Here is a 26,279-nt window from a genome sequence, read left to right as displayed (position 1 = left end):
TCATGCTTGTTTTCCATCCCTTTTCTAATAATACTCAACATTCTGTTCGCCTTCTTAGCCGCCGCAGCACATTGAGCTGAAGATTTCAACGTCCTATCCACGATGACTCCCATATCCCTTTCTCGGTCCGTAACTCCTAACGTGGAACCTTGCGTAACATAGCTGTAATTCGGGTTCCTCCTTCCCACATGCATCACTTTGCACTTGTCAACGTTGAACTTCATCTGCCATTTGGAAGCCCAATCCCCCAGTTTCACGAGGTCTTCTTGTAATTTTTCACACTCCTCCCGCGACGAGACGACCCTGGATAATTTTGTGTCATCTGCGAATTTAATTACCTCACTAGTTACTCCCATCTCGAGGTCATTTATAAATATGTTAAAAGCAGCGGTCCCAGCACAGACCCCTGAGGGACCCCACTAACCACCCTTCTCCATCGAGAATAATGGCCATTTAACCCTACTCTCGGCTTCCTATCCTTTAACCAGCTCTTAATCCATAATAATACACTGCCTCCGATCCCATGACTCTCCAGTTTCCTTTGGAGTCTTCCATGCGGCACTTTGTCAAATGCCTTCTGAAAATCTAGATATACAATATTCACCGGCTCCCCTTTGTCCACATGTTTGTTCACTCCCTCGAAAAAATGCAGTAGATTTGTGAGGCAAGACTTCCCTTCACTAAAACCGTGCTGACTTTGTCTCAGTAGCCCATGCTTTTGTATGTGCTCTGTAATTTTATTCTTAATAATAGCCTCCATCATTTTTCCCGGCACCGACGTCAGACTCACCGGTCTATAATTTCCTGGATCACCTCTGGAACCCTTTTTAAAAATCGGCGTTACATTGGCCATCCTTCAATCTTCCGGTACCACACCTGTTTTTAGGGATACATTGCATATTACTAACAGTAGCTCCACAAGTTTATTTTTCAGCTCTATTAATACTCTGGGATGAATACCATCAGGTCCCGGTGATTTACTACTTTTCAGTTTGCAGAACTGGCCCATTACATCCTCCAAGTTTACAGTGAAATCATTTAGTCATTTTCTAACATGGCTGATCCTAGTGGAGTTGAAAGAAACATGCTTAGAAGATTTTAAAAGTGCCCAAAGTAGTAATTCTCACCTTGTATCAGTTAGGTTTTTATGTACTTTTAAGATACTGCTTAGTATACTGCCAGCATATAGGTGTCTTATGAAGTTAAATTTTTCCTCCTACATTTCTTATAATTAAATTCACAGTACCACTTGCAGCTCCCATTGTCTTGAAGCCTGTGCCAGGAGTTTACCACTTGGCTGTACAGAATGCTAACTTTTCAGGCCCTAACAGTAAATTGCTCTGATAAAATAATGAAGGAAACTGAACAGGGTCTGTGGTTTGACTGTTGGACTGGTCCATGAGACGTATATTGTAGGCTAGAGCAGAGATTTTCAACTTTTTTCATCTCACGGCACACTTATATGGCACTAAAATTGTCAAGTCACACCCCCTCACAAAGAATCCAGCATTTACCTTCTCTTCCCCCCACCCCCACAAAAATAGCCCAGCATCTCTCCCTCCTGTCCCCTTCTCCAGCTAGCACCCAGGCATCTCCCCTTGTCTCTCTTGACCCCCCCCCCCCCCCCCGGGTGTACCTTTTAAAAGTTTCTTCTCTCTAGCAGTCCTTGGCAGAGACAGCGATTTATATAGCCTGCTTGCACCAATGCCGGAGCCTTCTCTGATGTAACTTCCTGCTTCCACATAGGTGGGAAGCGTTAGATAGAAGGCTTCAGGGTTGGTGCGAGCAAGCTGTATGGATCGCTACTCCTTGCCACTGACCGCTGGAAACAAGAAAACTTACTCCAGACTGGCACAAATTAAGCTGGCCCTACTCCTGTGATACACCTGGGGATCAACTGTGGCACACTGATTGAAAAACACTAGGCTAGAGAAATAGTGACACAATATCTTCAAGATAGCCTACCCTAACGATCCAGCCTAACCAAAACTTACCCATACGATTCTTATTGACAATAGTTATATTCTGACCATGTTCCCCATTATCCTTTCTGCTACCCCATATCCATTCTTTTCCATCTTTCTACGCCTTCCTCCCAACGCTCTTTTCCTTTTGAACCCAATTCCTCCTATGTTTAACTTACTTTCCGTTAACCCCATTAGTTTTGAGTCTACCACAAACTGTATATTCTTCTTACGAGTTTGTAATTATTTATATTGTTACTATGTAAGCTGCATTGAGCCTGCCATGTGTGGGAAAGCGCGGGGTACAAATGTAATAAATAAAATATTGGAGCCATTTGCTTTATTGGCTTCAGGCTTCTCCTCCAGCTTGGATTTGATGTGAACATCTGTGACAATGATGGCTGGACGCCACTACATGCTGCAGCTCACTGGGGACAGCAAGAGGCTTGTCGGCTCTTGGTTGAAGAGCTTTGCAACATGGAAGCTGTCAACAAAGTGGTAAGTGTTTTGCCCATCCTTGATGTTTTTCAGTGGTTGAAAATGAGCAAGGTGAAGAAGGGTAACAACGAGCCATGTCTTATCCTTTCCGTGCCTCACTTCAAAACTCTGTACGCCGAGATTAAAACTCAGCATGCCACACAACTGTTTCTGAAGACTTCAGGCTATCATCATTATGGAATTGCAGAACGTGGCACTATCCATTTTAATTTTTCAGTTACACTCCCAAACAATGCCATACCTCAATATAGGACTGTAATTAGATTCTCATAGCTTTCCAACTCATGTCACCACACATCTCTTGTATTTTTCAAGTTTGTTCTGTTTCTTTCTCTCTTGCTTCCCCTTTTCTTTCTCTCTTCTTGCTGGTCAGTCTTTCTACTTTACCCCCTTCATATTTTTCCTTTCTATATCTCTCTTTTTTTCTTGTGATAAGGGTAGAACAGAGAACTAGGAGTCGAGAGCATTCCTATTTTGTCCCACATATCATGCGACCTTGGGGAACTTATTTTATTAACTGGGTAATAGTAGCATTTTCATTGTCATTTCTTATTTGTTTTCTTTGACATGTCATGCAAACCCAGAACTAAAATTGGTAACAAGGATTTTCAGGCCAAATGTGAGTGTTACATTTCTGAAGAATCCTTACTTAGATTGTGAGCCCATTAGGGACAGAGAAAATAACTTGCTTATGATAAATGTAAGCCGCTTTGATTGTACCACAGAAAGGTGGTATATCAAATCCCATTATCCTTATTGTAGAACATATTGGGAAACTGGACAAGAAGCACTCTGTGAATCCTAATAATAATCTTCTAATGCTCTTTACCCTGGTTTTTGCTTTTTTTTTAATTTTCATTCCTTTTGTTTTCTTTTTTATTCTCACTTCTTTACTTTCTCTCTTATAGGGACAGACTCCCTTTGATGTGGTGGATGAAAGCTTGGAGTCTCTGCTGGAGGATCTGAAAAAGAAACAGAGTGAAGTAAGATAGAGAGGGAGAGAAAAGAATCTTGTCTGTTTTTGGTCCATGCCACCCCCTGCAATCTATTTCTACTGTTCCCTCATTCATAAGTCTTTTATCCTGTCGATGGGTCATCTCTGTTTTCTCTGGACAGACTGAGGACTTCCTCTGCTCTTCTATACAAATGGATCATGCCTGACCTTTCCCCCCTTTTTGCCTTGCCATTGACTCTTCGTGTCTGTCATCTATGTAAATAGTACATATCTTATTTTTAATGAATATTTATTTTATGTCTTTTATACCCTTGCAGATACCTTCACTTCCTGTGTGTGGTATATTAATTCTTATAAATTCTGACATTGTATATGTCTAGGATCCATTAGATGGCTCTAAGTCATTGAGGACAGGCTGATTATTCAGTGGAAGTAAAACCAGCATTGTCTCAGCCTGTCCTTTTTGACTTGGGACCATCTGGTTTTCCTATATAGGTATAAAATTTCTCTCTCTTTCTCTGATGATGCTTCTTTTACTTTCTGCTGCTTTCTGTGAGTCTCTGTAAACATAGATATGTTACACCTTGTTTTGATGAAGAATGTTTCTATTCTTTCTCATCTGGAAGTGTCTGAATTGTATCTGATGATGGGTTCCGCCTTTCTGCTTCTTTTTGTTTTCATTCTGACATTTTCATCCTGGCTTTGTCTCTGGTGACAGTCTGTTCATTTTTTTCCCTAATTCCGGATCTGTGTGATCTTCTTGTATCACATTAGTCTGATCTTGGTTTCTTAACTCTCATCCGCGTGCAGTCTATAGTGTGATGTCTGCACTTTGTATCGGGGTGGAAGTTATGAACCAAGAGTGGATGAAATTCTCAAGGTGACATGGAGTTATCATTGGCATAGAGCTTAGCTTTTTTAAAACTTGTCATTTATATTGCACACCCTTTAATTCTGAAAGTCAGTCTGTGTGTGGCATGGCTTTTCTTCTCTTGCTATAATCTTGAATGTGTCTGGACTGATTCTGATGATGATTTTTATCTGTCTTTCTCATCCTCTCTTTTTAATTGTGACAGTTTTTGGCATGTGTCTTTTTTTTTTTTTTCTCCTGCTGTGGTTCTGGAAATTTCTGGCTTGATTTTTGTTGTTACTTTTCTGTCTTCCTTTCTAATTTCATTTTATGGAGCAGCTGCGGCTGGAGAAGGAAAAACAGAAGAAGAACCCCTCATTGATGTTAATCGAGACAAGTGCTGTATCTCAGAACCCTGCAGGCAGGACAAGAAGGTAGGAACAGAGGGAAGGAAGAGTGTTCAGATGAATGAAATGAACATTAGACTCCATTGTATCTCCGCAAATGTACTTGCGTTCCAGATAGATTGCTGGGATAATGTGGGATCTAAATGTAATAAATAGATGGATTGATAATGTGTGTTTCTTAGCTTGTGGTAGGACTAGCATCTGTTTCAGTGAAAGACAGTCATCCATCCAAATACTGTCTTAGAAAGTTTGCTGCTGCTTTTTTTGTGTACTATCATGCATCACTGTTTCTGCTGCTGCCCCATGCCCAGTCCCAGAGTACAATGCCAATGCATTCATTCCACCTGTTCATCCTGAAGTCTCTCAGCATCACCTATACAACGGTCCTCTTATACAGAATTCCATATCATCATGCTGATCAATCCATAGACTGGTGGGTTGTGTCCATCTACCAGCAGGTGGAGATAGAGAGCAATCCTTTTGCCTCCCTATGTGTGGTCATGTGCTGCCGGAAACTCCTCAATATGTTCTCTATCTCAGCAGGTGGTTGTCACACACAGCAGCAGCTCTGGCTAGGTCTCCAGGCCTAATTCTTAGGTTTTGTTGAGTACCTGGGGTTGAGGGCTTTTCTTGAGCAAGTGCAAACCTGGTGGTGCCAGGTCCCTCCTTTTCTCCCCCCTCCCGCTGGCTCCGTAAAAAAAATAAAAAAATAAATTTTGGACGTCCTTTAAGGGCGTTTATTTCAACGTTTATATCAGCGTTTATTGCAGCTGCTCACTGGGACACCAGTTCGTTACAGCTCGGAGCGAGAAGCAGGTAATTTTTACCTTTTGTAGCGGGCAGGGGATTCCCCGATCGGTCTCCACGTGGCTTATGACGTCGGAGGGCGAGGGCGCGAAGAATCGCACCCCGGACCGCGTGTGCGCGTCTAGTGGGGATGCGGGGGTTTCAAAGCCTGAATCGCCCTTTTTGGGCATCAGTTTGGAGTCCGGTCAGTGTCCCGGTTCTTCCTCCGGTGCGGCGGTTTTCCCCGCCATAAGCACCCATCCCCCGCTGCTCGCCCCCTCCATTTTGGCCGGCCACTCTGCTCGGACGGCTTCTTCTTGGGCTGCCCTCGAGGTGGGAGACGTTAATGCTATGGTCGCCCTTGATTCGGGCGATGGCAAGAAAGCGGCCAAAGTTAAGCGCCGTTCTTCCCGCGCGGCTCCTTCTCGGATTTTCGCGCCGGATGCCATTTTGGATGCGCAGCATGTTTCTCCCCCGCTCTTGCGAGCGCCGGTTGAAGGTGCGTCTAGGGCCGTGGCCCAGGCTGCAGAAGTGCACAGTCTGGGGGGTTTCTCCCCTGAGTTCATTTTGCTGCTGCATCGGGCTTTTCTTATGCAAAACGCTGCTCCTCCCCCCTGTCTGATAAAGGGGTTGAGGCCTCCGGAAGCAAACGCCCTTGGGTGGATTTCCAGGCCCTAGAGGACTCTGTCTCCTCTGATGTAGATGAGGGCAGCGTATCTGAGTTCTCCCAACGGTCCTTTGGGGATTGCTTGGAGGAGACGGATTCCCGCTCGGATGGAGCGGATGACCCCTCTGCAGCGCGGATCTTTCGCTCAGAGGATTTGCCCAACCTGTTAGTGCAGGCCATGAGCATTTTGAAGATTTCTTCTCCGGAGGACGTCTCTCCCTCAGCCTCTGCTGGCTCTGCCATTATGCTGGGGACGAAGCGCCCGCCTAGAACCTTCCACGTGCATGAAGCCATGCACACCTTGATTTCGGCTCAATGGGATTTCCCAGAAGCGAGCCTTAAAGTGGCTAGGGCTATGTCCCGCCTCTATCCTCTGCCAGAAGGTGAATGGGAGGCCTTTCTTTGGCCTACCATGGATTCCTTAATCACTGCGGTGACTAAGAAAACGGCGTTGCCGGTGGAAGGTGGCACGGCCCTAAAGGACGCCCAAGACAGAAGATTGGAGGCGGCTTTAAAGTCGTCCTTCGAGGCGGCTGCTTTAAGTTTGCAGGCCTCAGTTTGCGGCTCCTATGTGGTCAGGGCGTGCCTGACGATTGTGCAGCGGGCTTCCCCCTCGGATCCTTCCTTGAGGGCTGATTGGCCGGCCCTGGAATCGGGCTTGGCCTACTTGGCAGACTTGCTGTATGATGTCTTGAGAGCCTCGGCTAAAGGTATGGCTCAGACAGTCTCTGCACGGCGCTGGCTTTGGCTGAAGCATTGGTCTGCTGACCACGCCTCTAAGTCTCGCCTGGCTAAGTTGCCTTTTAAAGGCAAGCTGCTCTTTGGGGTCGAGCTGGACAAGATTGTGACCGATCTCGGCACGTCCCAGGGCAAGAGGTTACCGGAGGTCAGGGCTCGGGCCAGTGGTGCTCACCCCAGTTCCTCCAAAGGACGGTTTCAGGAAGCCCGTCGGTATCGCCCGGGCAAGTCGGGCTCCTCTGCTCCCTCTTCCTTCAAAAGGAACTTCTCCCCCAAGCAGCATTCCTTTCGCAGAGACCGCCGTCCCGGAGGTGCGTCCTCCCCCAGGGTCTCGTACCCAATGACGGGGCCCTGGTCCATGGCCCAGAGCAGATTGGAGGATGTCTATCCTCGTTTCTGGGCGAGTGGACCAGGGTAACTTCAGACGCTTGGGTGCTGGAAGTCATCAGAGACGTCTACAAGCTAGAGTTCTGCCGACTCTTAAGAGACGGGTTTGTGCATTTCCCTGCAAGTCTCCGGTCAAAGCTGTGGCAGTGCAGCAGACTTTGGACAATCTGATCCGCCTGGGTGCGGTCGTTCCGGTGCCAGATCAGCTTGGTAAGGGACGTTACTCCATTTACTTTGTGGTACCAAAGAAAGGAGGTTCTGTGCGGCCTATCCTCGACCTCAAAGGGGTCAATCGGGCCTTGAAAGTTCGACACTTCCGAATGGAGACTCTCCGCTCTGTTATAGCGGCAGTGAAGGCAGGGGAGTTCCTGGCATCCTTGGACATCAAGGAAGCTTACTTGCATATTCCAATCTGGCCTCCTCATCAACGCTTTCTGCGTTTTGCAGTCCTGGGCCGACACTTCCAGTTCAGAGCCCTCCCGTTCGGGTTGGCTACTGCTCCGCGGACCTTCTCCAAAGTAATGGTGGTCATCGCGGCCTTCCTACGAAAGGAAGTACAAGTCCATCCTTATCTGGACGACTGGTTGATCCGAGCCCCCTCTTATGCAGAGTGCGGCAGAGCTGTAGACCGGGTGATTGCTCTTTTGAGCTCCCTGGGTTGGATCATCAACTGGGAGAAAAGCCAGCTGCGCCTGACTCAGTCCCTGGAGTATCTGGGTGTTCGTTTCGACACCCAAGTGGGCAGAGTGTTCCTGCCAGACAATCGGATTGTCAAGCTTCAGGCTCAGGTGGACCAGTTCCTAGTAGCCTCTCCTCTTCGGGCTTGGGACTATGTGCAGCTGTTGGGCTCTATGACGGCCACGATGGAAGTAGTGCCCTGGGCCAGGGCCCATATGAGACCTCTACAGCTCTCTTTGCTGCAGCGATGGACTCCAGTGTCGGAGGATTGCGCTATGCGCCTTCCCTTGGATCCAGCGGTGCGAAAGGCGCTGAGCTGGTGGCTGAGGACAGACAAGCTGTCCGCAGGAATGCCTCTTTTGACCCCGGAATGGGTTGTCGTCACGACGGACGCCTCTTTGACGGGCTGGGGAGCCCACTGCTTGGGAAGGACAGCGCAGGGGCTCTGGTCTCCTGCAGAGGCAAAGTGGTCTATCAACCTCCTGGAACTCAGAGCCATTGGGTTGGCGCTTTTGGAGTTTCTCCCGGTACTGGCTGTGAAGCCAGTATGGGTCCTGTCGGACAATGCCACAGCTGTGGCCTATGTCAATCATCAGGGAGGTACCAAGAGCGCCCCTCTAGCCAAGGAGGCCATGAAGCTATGCCAGTGGGCGGAAGCGAACCTGGAACAGCTGTCGGCGGCCCACATTGCCGGAGTCATGAATGTCAAGGCGGACTTTCTCAGTCGCCATACCTTGGATCCCGGAGAGTGGCAGCTATCGGCTCAGGCGTTCTTGGACATCACGAAGCGCTGGGGCTAGCCGAGCATAGATCTGATGGCGTTATCGGCCAATTGCCAAGTGCCGCGCTTTTTCAGCAGAGGACGGGACCCTGGCTCTCTGGGAGTAGATGCTCTTCTCCAATGGTGTCCGACACAGGAGCTTCTCTATGTGTTCCCGCCCTGGCCCATGTTGGGCAGGGTGCTAGACCGGGTGGCAAAGCATCCCGGTTGGATAATCCTGGTGGGTCCGGACTGGCCCAGATGTCCCTGGTATGCGGACTTGATCAGGCTCTCGGTGGACGGCCCTCTGCGGTTGCCAGCGGTGCGGGGCCTGTTGCACCAGGGTCCCGTGGTGATGGAGGATCCCTTCCCCTTTGGTCTTACGGCCTGGCTATTGAGCGGCAGCGTCTGAGGAAGAAGGCTTCTCAGACAAGGTCATCGCCACTATGCTGAGAGCGAGGAAGCGCTCTACTTCTACTGCTTATGCCAGGGTTTGGCGTACCTTTGCATCGTGGTGTGAGGCAGGCTCTCTTTCTCCCTTCACTGCTGCAATTTCTTCAGTGTTGGCGTTCCTGCAAGAAGGTCTGGAGAAAGGCCTGTCGCTCAGTTCGCTTAAAGTCCAGGTAGCGGCTCTGGCTTGCTTCAGGGGTCGCCTGAAGGGTGCTTCCCTGGCCTCGCAGCCAGATGTGGTGCGCTTTCTCAAGGGAGTTAATCACCTACGCCCTCCTCTGCACTCGGTGGTGCCTGCATGGAATCTCAATCTAGTGCTAAGAGCCTTGCAGAAGCCGCCTTCTGAACCCTTGTCAAAGGCAACCCTGAAGGACTTGACGTTGAAAGCTGTCTTTTTGGTGGCTATCACTTCAGCCAGAAGAGTTTCCGAGCTCCTGGCGCTATCATGTCGGGAACCCTTCCTGCAGTTCTCTGAGGCAGGAGTGTCTATTTGCACGGTGCCTTCCTTCCTGCCCAAGATTGTTTCTCGTTTCCATGTGAATCAGCACCTCTGCCTACCCTCCTTTCGTAGGGAGGACTACCCAGAGGAGTACTCTGCTCTCAAATATCTAGATATGAGACGAGTCATCATCAGATACTTGGAAGTGACCAATGATTTCCGGAAGTCGGATCATCTGTTGTGCTGTTCGCAGGTCCTCATAAGGGTCTGCAGGCATCCAAGCCTACAGTGGCACGATAGGTCAAGGAAGCCATTGCAGCGGCTTATGTGGCAGCGGGGAAGTTGCCGCCTATCCAGCTGAAGGCTCACTCCACTAGGGCACAGGCGGCCTCGATGGCAGAGGCCGGGTCTGTCTCCTTGGAAGAGATTTGTAAGGCGGCAACTTGGGCATCGGCTCATACCTTCTCTCGTCATTACCGGTTGACTGTGGCTGCTCGGGCGGAGGCTCGGTTTGGAGCTTCAGTGTTGCAGTCAGGGATTTCTATATCCCGCCCTGGGTGAGTACTGCTTCGGGACATCCCACCAGTCTATGGATTGATCAGCATGATGATATGGAAGGTAAAATTATGTATCATACCTGATAATTTTCTTTCCATTAATCATAGCTGATCAATCCATAGCCCCTCCCAGATATCTGTACTGTTTATATTCTGGTTGCATTTCAGGTTCAAGTTTAGTCTTCAGTTCCTGTTCAGGAGGATCTTCGTGTTCAAGTTTTTTCGATTGAATTCTTCTGGAGTTGAGACGATTTTGTGTTACAGTGAGCTGCTGCATTCCTCTCCCCTCCGTTTTACGGGGCTGGATTGAGACATAAATTCTGCCGGCGCTCCCTCCCGCTTCGTGCGGCAGTAGGGTAGCATTATATCCCTCCCGCTTCGGCGGTGTTAGGGTCGGCCAGCTCCTCCCACGGTTGCGGTCGCAGGATAAGCCAGATCCCCCCGCATCGGCGGGTGTGGTGTCTCTCCCCCACTTGTGTGGGGATGAGCTGGATGGATTACCCTCCCCCACTTGTGTGGGGATGAGCTGGGTTGATTCCCCTCCCCCGTTTCAGCGGTGGTGAGCTGGGCAGAGTGTCCCTTTGTGGGTGTAATTCTCTAAGTGCTGAGTCCTGCAGATGGAGCTTTGATATCGACATACTGAGGAGTTTCCGGGAGCACATGACCACATATAGGGAGGCAAAAGAATTGCTCTCTATCTCCACCTGCTGGTAGATGGACACAACCCACCAGTCTATGGATTGATCAGCTATGATTAATGGAAAGAAAATTATCAGGTATGATACATAATTTTACCTTTTCTGCTATCACCTCTGCTACTATCCCATTCTTTCTGCCCAAAGCCTGCCTCTTAGCACTTCTTCTGTTGTTCTGTCCTCTAAACTTCTCACTTTTCCTAACCGTTCTCATGGAGACTTGTGCCTTTTTCTTAACTCTCTTGATGAGTGTACTCTAGCATCACCTCTTTTCACCATCCTGCCCCCTTCCTTTTTGGATCCACATTTTCCACCATTCAGGCTCATTGTATGACGTCTTAACACTTGTTGCCTCTACCTTTATTTCGATCCTTTGTTCCCAGAGATTACCTCACAGTCGCCTCTTCTGCTGCACCATCTTCTCTGTCCAGAGCCTGCAGAACATAGAACTCTTTCCAGGCTCATGTGTTTTGAAATCTACTTTCTCCGAAGACAAGCAGGCTTACCATTCACACAAGTGGGTTGAAAATCTGTGTGACCTGGGAATTGGTAGATAGCCAGCAAAGTAAAGAAAAACTTTCCAGAGCCTTTTGAGGCACGCAGAGTGCCTTCCCGCCCACAGCATCTCTGAGGCTCGTCAGTTTATTTCTTTCTGTAAGTGGCTGCGTTTTAAGTCGCTCCTCGTACACCTGGGAAGAGCATTACTGCGTTTTCGGTTCTTTTTTTTCTTGTTTTTGTTTTCATTGAAACAAAAAGAAAAGTTAATTTTATTTTGTCAAGTTTAGCCCCATGTTCAAGTTTTCTTTCTTTTTCTTCACGGGCCCCCATTTAGGCCTGCTTGGTCGGGGTTACCCTCTTTTTGTGCCTTTTCCTGTTTTTTAGGCACAAGCGTGACTTCTGATTTTGCTGGAGCCATTTTCCTTCCATGCCATCGAAGATTCCCACTGGCTTCAAATTTGCTCCTGGTGCAACCAGACATCTCTGGTACTGATACACATTTTTGGTGTGTTCAGTGCCTTGGGCCTTACCATAGCCCGGCAAATTGTGTCCTTTGCCTTCATATAAAGAAAAGGACACAAATTTCCTGAGAGGCTAAATGAGAGAAACTTTTTGGAGCTTGGTCCAGTTCTTTGACGTCAGCATCAACATCGAGGTTTGTGGCGTTGGCGTTGACATCGAAGGAAGCGTCAGGAGTCGAGCTAGGGATGTCAGCTGCAAGACCCCGAGACACTGGGAGCACTGAGTTGTCGAGTGGGTGTCCACCTGTCTCGAGGCCTCCTGCTATGCAGGCCCCCCGGGACTGACCATTGTCGGATCTGACACCGAGGCAACGTGAGGATTAAGTGTCGTCCTCATCAGCGCTGAGGTGTTTGGATAAGGTGCATTGAGCGAAGGCCAAGAAGCACAGACACCGAGCTCTGGAACACAGAGGTAATCAGCACCTGAAAAGCATTGACTTCAGGAGGACCGCTCCCCCTCCATCCAGGAGGTGCCGATGCATATTTCTCCCCGCAGCCGAGATCCTGCTCCGGCACCCCAGGCGGTTTAACAGCCTGACCCTGCACCGGCCTCTCAGCCTTTACCGATGGTGTCTCTCGATAAGTGTATCCAGGCCTTGCTCCCAGAACTCTTGGAGGGATTGATGCAGTGATGTGCATCGGCATTGGGAGTGCCTGCGCCTGCCATGCCTCTCGCTGTGGCCCCACCTGGCCCTCAGCCTGTGGTCCCACCTGGCCCTCAGCCTGTGGTGTGGTCTCCGGCGCCGCTTGTGGCACCGGTATCCATCATCACCCAGACCATCTCTCCTTCGACGTTGGTGGAGGAAGCTTTGCTGGAGTCGAGGCAGGATCCGACTCCTTGACACTGTCCAGTGGAGGTGGGCTCAGTCTTGGACATCCCTGAGGGAAGTGCTGTCAGATACTGAAGAGGGAACGCCCATGGGAATCAGGATCCCAGGTACTTCTCCGATGAGACCAATAGGATCCCTTCTGAGCCTTCCCTGCTATCTGAGAGGAGACTGTCGCCACCTGAGAGTCTCTCCTTCACCTCCTTTGTATGGGAAATGGCAGAGGCCTTTCCATTCCCCCTAGAAGTGGAAGACGAGCCCAGGGCCAAGATGCTTGAGTTCCTGGAGTACACCTCTCCACCTAAGGAGGCAGTGACAGCTCCTGTCCACGAGGTACTCAAGGCAACCCTCGTACGGAACTGGGAGTCCCCTCTGTCTGTCCCTGTGAACCCCAAGAAGATTGATACCCAATATCGGATCCATGGGGAATCTGGGTTGGTGAGGTCTCAGTTACCCCACAACTCCATGGTGGTGGATGCCGCTCTCAAAAAAAGCCAGGAGTACTAGGGACTATGCCTCGGCTCCCCCAAGTAGAGAAGCTAGAACCCTGAACTCCTTTGGGAGAAAGATGTATCAAGCCGCTATGCTCATCGTCCGTATTCAGTCTTACGGGCATCTACTTGCGGAACTCGGTGAGACAGCTGTCCGACTTGGTTGATGCGCTCCCTCCGGAGCAGGCTGAGCCTTTTCGTCAGCTGGTCAAGCAGCAGAAAGCATGTTGCAAGTTCTTTGCCAGAGGCACTTATGACACTTTTAATGCAGCATCCAGAATCTTCCCAAGATAGCAATGCACAGACTCTCCTGGCTGCATGTTTCTGGCCTGGACCATTCGGTCCAGCAGAGAATGGCAGATGCCCCTTGCTGGGGGGATAATCTATTTGGAGAGAAGGTCGAGGAGGCGCAGGTACGCTCCTGCGGCCCGCCAGCAGGCTCAGCCCCAGCGCGCTCGTTCTCTTCAACAGTGTTCGCCCAAGGCCCCTACTGCTCCCCAGCAAAAGCAGGGGATGAGCTTTTGACTGGCTCCAGCAGAGTATAGCGGCAGTCAAAGTGTCCATGCCGGTTGGTGGGAGTTTAAAATGTTTTCACCAAAGGTGGCCTCTTATAACCTCCGACTGGTGGGTTCTTCAAATAGTCCAGTTAGGATACACGCTCAATTTGTTATCCAAACCTCCAAATTGCCCACCGAGAACTCATTCATTCAGCTCTCATCACAAGCAGGTACTTGCAGAGGAACTCTCTGCCCATGCAGTCGAACCCATTCCACCAGGGGAAGAAGGGCAGGGATTCTATTTCAGGTACTTCCTTGTGCAGAAAAAGACAGGGCGGATGTATCCCATCCTAGACCTAAGGGCCCTGATCAAATTCCTTGTCTGAGAAAAGTTCAGGATGGTTTCCCTGGGCACCCTTCTTCCCGTGATTCAGGAAAATGATTGGCTATACTCTGAACTTGAAGGATGCATATGCACAAATTCCAATACTTCCAGCTCACAGGATTTCAGCCTGGAATACATCACTTTCAGTATCGCGTGTTGCCCTTTGGCCTCGTGTCAGCTCCCAGGGGTTTTCGAAATGCTTAGCGGTAGTCGCTGCATCGCTACACAGGCTGGGAGTACAAGTGTTCCCTTATCTCAATGATTTGCTGTTGAAGAGCACCTCGAAGGAAGATGCTCAGGAGTCAATGCAGATGACTATTTAGGTGCTGGAACTACTAGGGTTCGTAATAAACCACCCCAAGTCAAATCGCCATCCAGTTCAACAATTGGAGTTCATAGGAACCCTGCTCGATATGAAGAATGTCCGAGCTTATCTCCCGGAGATGCGTGCAGACAACCTTCTGTCCCTTGCGTCCAAGATTCAAACATCACAGCAGGTCACAACTCGGCAGATGTTGAGATTCTTGGGCCACATGGCTTCCACAGTATATGTTACACTCATGACACGTCTTCACATGAGGTCTGCTCAATGGACCCTGACTTCTCAGTGGTAAAGAGCCACAGGAAGTCTGTCATCCGAGTGTCCCTGGAACTTGTGCATTCTCTCCAATGGTGGACGAGGAGTCACTTCTACATCCCAACCTCCAGTCTCTGGCTCTCACAACCTGGATGTTGAGAGCCTAGAATTTGCTTCCTTGGGTCTTTTCGGAGGGTGTCTCTCGGTCTTGTTGGCTTCCAGGAAAGATTTCACTAAGAGATTTTATTCTTTTAAATAGAGGAGGTTTGCCGTGTGGTGTGACAGCAAGGCCATAGATTCCCTTTCTTGTCCTACACAGATTCTACTTGAGTACCTTCTACACATCAGAGTCTGGTCTAAAGACCAATTCCATAAGGGTTCACCTTAGTGCAATTAGTGTTTATCATCCATGTGTAGAGGATAAGCCTATCTCTGGGCAGCCTTTAGTTGTTTGATTCATGAGAGTTTGCTTTTGTCAAAGCCCCCTGTCAAACCTCCACCAGTGTCATAGGATCTCAACATCATCCTTACCCAGCTGATGAAAGCTCCTTTTGAGCCACTGAATTTCTGCCATCTGAAGTACTTGACCTGGAAGGTTGTTTTGTTGGTGGCTCTTACTTCAGCTCGTAGGGTCAGTGAACTTCAAGCCTCAGTAGTGAATTCACCTTATACTAAGTTTCATCGCAACAGAGTAGTCCTCCACACGCACCCTATGTTCCTGCCGAAGGTGGTGTTGGAGTTCCATCTGAACCAGTTGATTGTCTTGCTAACATTTTTTCCCCGACCACATGCCCACCCTGGCAAAAGCAGCTTGCACACCTTGGACTGCAAGAGAGTGTTGGCCTTTTACATGGAGCAGACAAAGCCCTTCAGACAGTCTGCCCAGTTGTTTGTTTCTTTTGATCCCAACAGGAGGGGAGCCACCATCGGTAAACGCACCATTTCCAGTTGGCTAGCAGATTGCATTTCCTTCAGTTATGCCCAGGCTGGGTTGACATTAAAGGGTCATGGCCGCGTCATTGTCCCACTTAAACTCATCCTTCGTTGAAGAGATTTGCAAGTGGTCTTCAGTCCACACATTCACATCTCAGTACTGCCTTGAGTAGGATACCCAATGCGACAGTTGGTTTGGGCAGTGTTGCAGAATCTGTTTGGGGTCTAGAATCCAACTCCATCCTCCTAGACCCGTTTTATTCTGTTCCAGGCTGCACTCTCATCTAGTTGTATTTTATTTCAGGTTAATCTTTGTTGTGTCCTTGCTGTTGCAAGGCTCAATTGAATGTTGTTGTTTGTTTTGAGTTAGCCTGGATGCTAGGATTCCCCACTTGTGAGAATGGTATGCCTGCTTGTCCTCGGAGAAAGCGAAGATACTTACCTGTATCAGATATTCTCCGAGGACAGCAGGCTTCACATTCTCACAGTCCCGCCCACCTTCCCTTGGAGTTGTTTCTTCATATTTTTTTTTATTTTTATGCTAGTGTATTAAAACTGACGAGATGTGGAGATGCTTTGGGCAGGAAGGCGCTCCGTGCATGCGTGGTGAGACGCGTCGCACACCTCAGAAGTTTCTGAATAGTTTTTTTTAAAAACTTTGCTGGCTATCTACCGAATCCCGGGCGATGCGGATCGTTGACCCACTTGTAAGAATGTGAAGCCTGCTGTCCTCGGTGAATACCTGCTACAGGTAAGTATCTTCGCTTTATAGACGTTTTTTTTTATCCTCTCTTGTTCTCCATCTCGAGAGCTCACTGATTTTTCATCCTTGTCTACATCCTAAATTTTCAGGTAAAACTTAGAAAGGAGGTAGAATTTGACAGGGGTAGTAATCACAGTGATATGACATGCTGCCATCTAAAGTTCTTCTGTGTTCGAATGTATACAGGAGGCATGCTGCTGAGAGTGGGTTTCTCTAATTATTAGTCTATTAAAAACAAATGTTCTATTTTTGAATGACTTCTTATTTTATGACTGGTTGTGCATGTGCTATGACAGGACTCTGTCCTTGTGGATTAGCACTGAGAAGCTCAGTGCCTCAGTATGTGTGGCAGACAGTTGTGTATGTGCATGTTCACCAAACACAGTTGACTACCTTTGCTTTGGTCTCCAAGTCACGCGCATGCTCAGAAAGGTGGTGGTGGAAGAGAAGCAGATGTTCACGAGTGGAAGACAATTCAACGGTGTGTTTGTGGCCGTTTCTTTACCTTTTAAGAGTTTAGTTGACCACTGGCTGCTCTAGATTGTGGAAATTAATGTACCTGTCTTGGTCCCTACCTATAAGCTGATTGCCTCCAGCTAGCCTCTTGTCCCTTCCTTTTCTTTCCCTAGTCGTAATTCTTTCAGAGCTGAATGTTATCTTATGCAAAAGTACTTCATTATAAATCTGAATTACAAATTTCTCACCTCACCCCTCAGCAGGCGTTGATGCTGTCTATTTGGATGCTAGATCTTGAGAAAAAGTCATCTTCTAAAAAAAATTTTTCACTTGATGCTTGACTTAGGTTGGAGAACTCCCAGACTCCAGTGGCCTATTGATATTTTCAGTCTTCCAAAATCCTGCACTTCCTCATATGCTTTGGAAGCGTTTTGAAACCAAAATTATTCCCTCATTGGAGTGAGGATCATTTACTGGAAATAGTTCCACATCTTTCCACTGAAGTTTCCCTTTTCTTGTGGATTTTTGAGGCTAAATGAATATTTTCTGGGCTCAGATGGGAGATGCCACAGTCTAGTCCAGCCAGTGAAAGTGTACCACAGCTTGGAACGAGCATGTCTTAAGAAACATGGTGGGTAATACCCTTCTGGGTGGAGTGATTTGATCACCTGAGCTGCTTTAGAACTTTCATTCTCTTTGTCTATTGTAATTGATTCTCTGGTTTTATGAGGAGGATATCTATACCTCCAGTGGCTTTTCTGTATTCAGACAATATCAAGTAGACTTTCATAGGTTTTGGAGTACTAAACTCATACTCTTGCCATCTGTCTGTCAGCAAGGTTCGTGTTCAGCCACAACAAAAATCAAGAAGAAACAGAAAAATACTTCAGTTTTATTTATTTATTAAAAAATTTATATTCCGCACTATTGCCTCACTTCTAGGTGGATTACAAAGCCATGTATACAATAATAAAACTCACACATATGTTATCACATTGATGACAAACTCAAGACACACATGGTTTACTCCTTCATGTACATTATTCTAAATGTTCCAATTCTAGTGTATCATAACATATTGTGCCTTTAATGTTGAACAAATTAGGTATTGTTATAGGCCTCAATAAATAGTTTTGATTTCTCGAGCTCCCAGTATTTACTACAGCAAGCTATTCTTATTTTAGGTTTATTTTTTAAAGTAAAGGGTGAAAACTGTGTGTGGTGGTGGTGATAGGGTGGGGGGGGGGGGGGGGGGTGGTTAGATGAGAAGGGATGAAGTTTGGCTTTGGCAGTGAAGAAAGCATAGGGTTAATGTTATCAGATTACCTAATGCAAGGATTCTCCGTGAAGGCTGTGTTCAGAATATTATTTCTTTATTTGTTGCATTTGTATCCCACATTTTCCCACCTATTTGCAGGCTCAATGTGGCTTACATAGTACCGGAGAGGTGTTTGCAGACTCCGGTGAACAAATACAAAGTGATGTTGTGGTAAAATAAAGTTCATGTAGCACAGCCACATTAGAGAATCGTACAACGAAAGAGTTGAGTTATGTCCATTACATACTTTAGTTTTGTTGTGTTCCAGAGTTCAGGCAATTTAAGTTGGATCGGTAGGGTATGCCTTTTGAAACAGGTTAGTCTTTAGTGATTTCCGGAAGTTTAGGTGGTCGTACGTCATTTTCAAGGCTTTTGGTAATGCATTCCACAGTTGCATGCTTATTTAGGAGAAACTGGATGTGTGGGTTGATTTGTATTTAAGACAGGCTTGGATAGTGCAGATTTAGAAATGTTTGTTTTGATTCGGATATGTTTCTGATTGGTAAGTTGATCAAGTTTGTCATGTATCCCGGGGCTTCACTGTAGATGATTTTGTGAACCAGGATGCAGAGTTTGAATGCAATGCGTTCTTTGATTGGTAGCCAGTGTAGCTTTTCGCGGAGGGGTTTTGCGCTTTCAAATGGCGTTTTTCCAAATATAAGCCTAGCTGCCGTATTTTGTGCGGTCTGAAGTTTCTTTAATGTTTGTTCTTTGCATCCCGCATAAATTCCATTGCAGTGGTCTGCGTGGCTTAGTACCATAGATTGTATCAGGGTGCGAAATGTTTCTCTCAGGAAGAATTGTTTTAAACGTTTGAGTTTCCACATTGAGTGAAACATTTTCTTTGTTGTGGATGCCACTTGGCTCTCTAGTGTTAGGTTGCGGTCCATTGTTACGCCAAGGATTTTCAGGTTATCTGAGATAGGAAGGGTGTAGTCTGGTGTGTCGATTCTTGCGGGGTTGTCCGCGCTATGTTGGGATGAGAGAATGAGGTAAATGTGTTTTTCTTTATTGAGTTTTAGTTGAAATGCATTTGCCCATGAGTCCATAATGTTCAAGCTGAGGTTGATCTCGTTAGTGATTTCTGTCAGTTTGGTTTTGTAGGGGATGTATATTATGACGTCGTCTGCGTATATGAAAGGGTTAAGGCCTTGTTGGATAAGGTCTTGGCTAATGGGGTCATCATTAGGTTGAAGAGGATTGGTGAAAGCGGTGAACCTTGTGTTCTCCACAGTCTGCTTTCCACGGTAATGATATACTGGAGTTTGATTTTACTTGATACGTTCTTGTGGTTAGGAAGCCCTTGGTCCAGCTAAGTATGTTTCCACGAATTCCGAATGTATCTAGTAGTCTTATTAGTATATTATGGTTTACCATGTCGAATGCACTAGACATGTTGAATTGGAGGAGAAGGATGTTTTTACCTATTGCTATTTCCTGTTTGAATTTGGCAAGAGTAAGTAGTACTGTTTCAGTGCTGTGGAGGGGGCGGAAACCTGACTGTGATTCGTGTAATATTGAGAATTTGTTTATATAGTCTGTTAGTTGTTTGGTTACCATGCTTTCCTTCAGTTTGACTACCAGTGTGGGATCAATGCTACTTGGACGGTAGTTAGTGATTTCATTTGTTTTTTTCTTGGTATCTTTTGTTCTCCGAGGACAAGCAGGCTGCTTGTTCTCACGACTGGGTTGATGTCCACGGCAGCCCCCAGCAACCGGAAGAAAACTATGCGGGCGGTCCCGCACGCAGGGCACGCCCACCGCGAATGCGCGGCCGTATTCCCGCCTGTGCGTGACCGTTCCCGCTCAGTTTTTTCTATTCTGCGCTGGAGAGAGACGTGTTCCCGTCTCTCTCTTAGTCAACCCCGGAAACTGGATTGCGGCCTAGCCGCGATTTTTCTCTTTCGAGTACGCGTTCGCGTGTTATTTTCTAGAAGAAAGAAAAAAAAAAAGGAGTTTCCTCGTCGTTTTTAGCCGCGAGGGCGCGTCGTCGCAGCCTTGTGGCCGCGCGGTCGTTTCTTCTTTTTCGGGTGTGCTTTTCACCGCCACCTTCGACGATTTTGACTTTGCCGACGTGATTTTTCCGTCGATGTCCTCGAAGGTCCCAAGCGGATTCAAAAAGTGTGGTCTGTGCGGCCGGCAGATCTCGCAGACCGATACTCACGATTGGTGTCTTCAGTGCCTTGGCCCGGAGCATAATTCCAAGACGTGCACCTTGTGTCTCGGCTTAAGGAAGCGGACACAGGTGGCGAGGCAAGTTCTGCGGGACCGTCTTTTTGGAAATTGCGCCGGCCACTCGACGTCGACCTCTACAACATCGGTGTCGACGGCCGGGTCTTTGGTACCGGTACCGATGTCGACGAAGTCGGCGCCGACCCCAGGAGTACAGGTACCTTTGGTCCGCCGGCCTGCCGGTGACGGCGGGGGTGAGCGGCCGCGCGGGAAGTCTGCCCCGGCCACTCCCTCTGCTCAGGGCCATCGGGACCGAACCCTGTCGGATCCGATACCTCGGGGGGGGGGGGGGGCTCCACCTTCTGCTCGTCTCTTCCGCCGAGCGCCGATGACGGGCATCGAAAGAATGCCAAGAAGCACCGTCATCGGTCGCACACGGGACTGCCAGCTCCGGTACTTTGAGGGACGACTCGATGCCCAGGAAGCGGCAGTGCCGGGAGGAGCGTTCCACCTTGGTCGAAGAGGTGTCGCTGTGTCAGTCCGCGGGTACCTCGGTACCGTCATTTGGACCCGAGCAGATACCGGCACCCGCACCGGCCACTCTGCCTTTCCCGACAGTGGGCCTTGACGAGTGCCTCTGAGCCATCCTTCCTGGGATCCTGGAAGGGCTGATGCGCCAGGCTCTGCTGGCACCGGGGGTGCTTGTGCCCCCGGCGCCGTTGATGGAGGCACCGGTGGGCTCTGGCCCAATGCTGAGGCCTCCGACGCCGCTTGCGGCACCGGTGTCGACCGCCACGCAGGTGGCGGTCCCATCGATGGAGGGAGCTTCGTCCCCGCCGGCGCGGGAGTCCACCGCTCGACGCCATCATCGAGGACGTGGTTCCTCGCAGTCGAGACAGGCCCGGTTGAGGTCTGAGCTGAGAGAGCTCATGTCCGACACCAAGGAGGAGGCCTCATGGGGGGAGGAGGAGGACCCCTGATATTTCTCCTCAGAGGAGTCTGTGGTCCGTCCCTCCGACCCCACTCCTTCACCGGAGAGGAAGCTCTCACCTCCTGAGAGCCTCTCCTTTGCCTCTTTTGTCAGGGATATGTCCATCTGCATTCCCTTCCCCGTGGTTACTGTGGATGAGCCAAGGGCGGAGATGCTCGAAGTCCTCGACTATCCATCACCACCTAGAGATACCTTCCACGGTGCTGTTGCACAATGTCCTTAAGGAGACACTGCTTCGGAACTGGTTGAAGCCACTATCTAATCCCACCATCCCCAAGAAAGCGGAGTCCCAATACAGGATCCAATCAGACCCAGAGTTGATGCAGTCGTGGACTCTGCTTTCAAGAGGGCACGGAGGCATACTGCCGCGGCGCCCCCTGGGTGGGAGTCTTGCACTCTGGACTCATTTGGGAGGAAGGCCTACCAATCTTCCATGCTCGTGACCCACATCCAATCATACCAGCTCTACACGAGCATCCACATGCGGAACAATGTGCGGCAACTGGCGGACCTGGTCGACAAGCTCCCCCCGGAGCAGTCCAGGCCCTTTCAGGAGGTGGTCAGGCAGCTGGTGTGCAGAAAGTTCCTGTCCAGGGGTATCTGTGACGCCTGTGATGTGGCAACTTGAGCTGCGGCCCAAGGTATAGTGATGCGCAGACTCTCATGGCTGCATGCCTCTGACCTGGACAACCGCACCCAGCAGCGGCTGGCGGATGTCCCTTGCCGGGGGGATAACATTTTCGGCAAGGTCGAGCAGTTGGTGGACCAACTACACCAGCGGGAAACTGCTCTTGACAAGCTCTCCCACCGGGCGCCTTAAGCATCTACCTCTGCAGGTGGACGTTTTTCCCGGGTCCGGCAAGCTGCACCCTACGCCTACAGCAAGCGTAGGTACACCCAGCCGGCCCGAAGGCCTCCTCGGGCACAGGGACAGTCCCAGCGTGCTCGTTCCTGTCAACAGCGTGCGCCTAAGCAGCCCCCTGTGCCTCCACAGCAAAAGCAGGGGTTGGGCTTTTGACTGGATCCATGGGAACATAGCCGCCATCAAAGTATCCGTACCGGACGACCTGCCAGTCGGGGGGAGGTTGAAAGTTTTTCACCAAAGGTGGCCTCTTATAACCTCCGACCAGTGGGTTCTCCAAATAGTGCGGTGCGGATACACCCTGAATTTGGTCTCCACTCCGCCAAATTGCCCACCGGGAGCCCAATCCTTCAGCTCCCATCACAAGCAGGTACTTGCAGAGGAATTCTCCGCCCTTCTCAGCGCCATTGTGGTCGAGCCCATGCCACCCGGGCAGGAAGGGCAGGGTTTCTGTTCCAGGTACTTCCTTGTGGAAAAGAAAACAGGGGGGATGCGCCCCATCCTAGACCTGAGAGGCCTGAACAAATATCTGGTCCGAGAAAAGTTCAGGATGCTTTCCTTGGGCACCCTTCTACCCATGATTCAGAAAGACGAATGGCTATGTTCCCTGGATTTAAAGGACGCTTACACTCACATCCCGATACTGCCAGCTCACAGACAGTATCTCCGATTCCGTCTGGGGACATGGCACTTTTAGTATTGTGTGCTGCCCTTTGGGCTCGCCTCTGCACCACGGGTGTTCACGAAGTGTCTCGTGGTGGTTGCGGCGTATCTACGCAAGCTGGGGGTGCACGTGTTCCCGTATCTCGACGATTGGCTGGTCAAGAGCACCTCAGAGGCAGGGGCTCTTCGGTCCATGCAGTGCACTATTCACCTTCTGGAGCTGCTGGGGTTTGTGATAAATTACTCGAGGTCCCATCTCCAGCCAGTCCAATCTCTGGAATTCATAGGAGCTCTGCTGAATTCTCAGACGGCTCAGGCCTTTCTTCCTGAAGCGAGGGCGCAGAATCTCCTGTCCCTCGCTTCCCAGACCAGAGCGTCTCAGCAGGTCACAGCTCGGCAGATGTTGAGACTCCTGGGCCATATGGCCTCTACGGTTCATGTGACTCCCATGGCTTGCCTTCACATGAGATCTGCTTAATGGACCCTAGCTTCCTGGTGGTGCCAAGCCACTGGGAATCTAGAAGATGTCATCCGCCTGTCCGTCAGTTGCCGCAATTCGCTGCACTGGTGGAGGGTCGACAAAAATTTCTTCAGGTATATTAGTGAAAGAAGAATGACTAAAAAGGGAATTGTGAGACTAAAAGATACAGTGAACCGCTATGTAGATAATGATGACGAAAAAGCCAATTTGCTAAATAGATACTTTTGTTCGGTTTTCACTGAAGAAAATCCTGGAGAAGGACCGCGAGGGACTGGCAAAAGTACACCTGAGAATGGAATGGATATAGCACCATTCATGGAAGAGAGTGTGTATCAACAACTTGGAAAGCTAAAGGTGGACAAAGCCATGGGACCGGACGGGATCCACCCCAGAATATTGAGGGAGCTCAGAGAGGTCCTGGCGGGTCCTCTTAAAGATTTGTTTAATAAATCCTTGGAGACGGGAGAGGTTCCAGGGGATTGGACAACGGCGGAGGTGGTCCCTCTTCACAAAAGTGGGGATAGGGAAGAAGCTGGAAACTACAGGCCGGTAAGCCTCACTTCGGTTATTGGAAAAGTAATGGAAGCGATGCTGAAGGAAAGGATAGTGAATTTCCTAGAAGCCAACAAGCTGCAAGATCCGAGACAACATGGTTTTACCAGAGGGAAATCGTGCCAAACGAATCTCATTGAATTCTTTGATTGGGTAACTGGAGAATTGAATCATCGACGTGCTATAGACGTAATCTACTTAGATTTTAGCAAAGCTTTTGACACGGTTCCTCACAGGAGGCTCTTAAATAAACTAGATGGGCTGAAGATAGGTCCCAAAGTGGTGAACTGGATTAGGAACTGGTTGACGGACAGACGACAGAGGGTGGTGGTAAATGGAGTTCGCTCGGAGGAGGGAAAGGTGAGTAGCGGAGTGCCTCAGGGATCGGTTCTGGGGCCGATTCTGTTCAATATATTTGTGAGTGACATTGCCGAAGGGTTAGAAGGTAAAGTTTGCCTATTTGCGGATGATACTAAGATTTGCAACGGAGTGGACACCTGGGAGGGAGTGGAAAGCATGAAAAGGGATCTGAGGAAGCTAAAAGAGTGGTCTAAGGTTTGGCAATTAAAATTCAATGCGAAGAAATGCAAAGTGATGCATTTAGGGAGTAGAAACCCACGAGAGACGTATGTGTTAGGTGGTGAGAGTCTGATATGTACTGAGGGGGAGAGGGATCTTGGGGTGATAGTATCCGAGGATCTGAAGGCGACGAAACAGTGTGACAAGGTGGTGGCCGTAGCGAGAAGGTTGCTAGGCTGTATAGAGAGAGGTGTGACCAGCAGAAGAAAAGAGGTTTTAATACCCCTATATAAGATGTTGGTGAGGCCCCACCTGGAGTATTGTGTTCAGTTTTGGAGGCCATACCTTGCTAAGGATGTTAAAAAAATGGAAGCGGTGCAAAGAAAAGCTACGAGAATGGTATGGGATTTGCGTTCCAAGACGTATGAGCAGAGACTTGCTGACCTGAACATGTATACCCTGGAGGAAAGGAGGAACAGGGGTGATATGATACAGACGTTCAAATACTTGAAAGGTATTAATCCGCAAAAAAATCTTTTCCGGAGATGGGAAGGCGGTAGAACGAGAGGACATGAAATGAGATTGAAGGGGGGCAGACTCAAAAAAGATGTCAGGAAGTATTTTTTCACGGAGAGGGTGGTGGATGCTTGGAATGCCCTCCCACGGGAGGTGGTGGAGATGAAAACGGTAACGGAATTCAAACATGCGTGAGATGTGCATAAAGGAATCCTGTGCAGCAGGAATGGATCCTCAGAAGCTTAGCCGAAATTGGGTGGCGGAGCAGGTGGAGGAAGAGAGGTTGGTGGTTGGGAGGCGAGGATAGTGGAGGGCAGACTTATACGGTCCGTGCCAGAGCCGGTGATGGGAGGCGGGATTGGTGGTTGGGAGGCGGGAAATACTGCTGGGCAGACTTGTACGGTCTGTGCCCTGAAAAAGGCAAGTACAAATCAAGGTAAGGTATACACATGAGTTTATCTTGTTGGGCAGACTGGATGGACCATGCAGGTCTTTTTCTGCCGTCATCTACTATCTTACTATGATTCAGACCAATTTGACCCTGGGACATCCATTCCAAATTCCGCAGCCCACGAAGGTGCTGACAACGGATGCATCTCGCCTGGGGTGGGGAGCTCATGTCGATGGGCTCCACACCCAGGGACTGTGGTCCCTCCAGGAACAAGATCTTCAGATCAACCTCCTGGAGCTCCGAGCGGTCTGGAACGCACTGAAGGCCTTCAGGGATCAGCTGTCCTACCAAATCATCCAAATTCGGACAATCAGGTTGCAATGTATTACATCAACAAGCAGGGGGGCACTGGATCTCGCCCCCTGTGTCAGGAAGCCATCAGGATGTGGCGTTGGGCTTGCCAGTTTGGCATGCTTCTCCAAGCCACATACCTGGCAGGCGTAAACAACAGTCTGGCCGACAGGCTGAGCAGAGTCATGCAACTGCACGAGTGGTCGCTCCATTCCAGAGTGGTACGCAAGATCTTCCGAGAGTGGGGCACCCCCTCGGTGGACCTTTTTGCCTCTCAGACCAACCACAAGCTGCCTCTGTTCTGTTCCAGACTACAGGCGCATGGCAGACTGGCGTCAGATGCCTTTCTCCTCCATTGGGGGAACGGCCTCCTGTATGCTTATCCTCCCATACCTTTGGTGGGGAAGACCTTGCTGAAGCTCAAGCAAGACCCCACGGCACCATGATTCTGATAGCGCCTTTTTGGCCCCATCAGATCTGGTTCCCTCTACTTCTGGAGTTGTCCTCCGAAGAACCGTGGCGATTGGAGTGTTTTCCGACTCTCATTTCGCAGAACGACGGAGCGCTTCTGCACCCCAACCTTCAGTCTCTGGCTCTCACGGCCTGGATGTTGAGGGCGTAGATTTTGCTTCGTTGGGTTTGTCTGAGGGTGTCTCCCGTGTCTTGCTTGCCTCTAGAAAGGAT

The 26,279-nt window shown here is 49.2% G+C and overlaps 1 protein-coding gene across 1 annotated transcript in view; it reads left to right on the top strand.

Annotated features, from left to right (window-relative positions):
- The window catches only part of LOC115468956 (protein phosphatase 1 regulatory subunit 12A-like), a 489,777-nt gene that overhangs the window by 128,993 nt on the left and 334,505 nt on the right, over positions 1 to 26,279 (top strand). Inside the window, 3 exon segments of the mRNA XM_030201143.1 lie at positions 2,318 to 2,462; positions 3,371 to 3,445; positions 4,607 to 4,701. Of these exon segments, the coding sequence (XP_030057003.1) occupies positions 2,318 to 2,462; positions 3,371 to 3,445; positions 4,607 to 4,701 (315 nt within the window).

Source organism: Microcaecilia unicolor, chromosome 4, assembly GCF_901765095.1.
Source record: "Microcaecilia unicolor chromosome 4, aMicUni1.1, whole genome shotgun sequence".
In the NCBI taxonomy this organism is placed as follows: domain Eukaryota; kingdom Metazoa; phylum Chordata; class Amphibia; order Gymnophiona; family Siphonopidae; genus Microcaecilia; species Microcaecilia unicolor.
The sequence above is the reverse complement of the archived record's forward strand: the minus strand, read 5'-3'. Positions and strand labels throughout refer to the sequence as shown.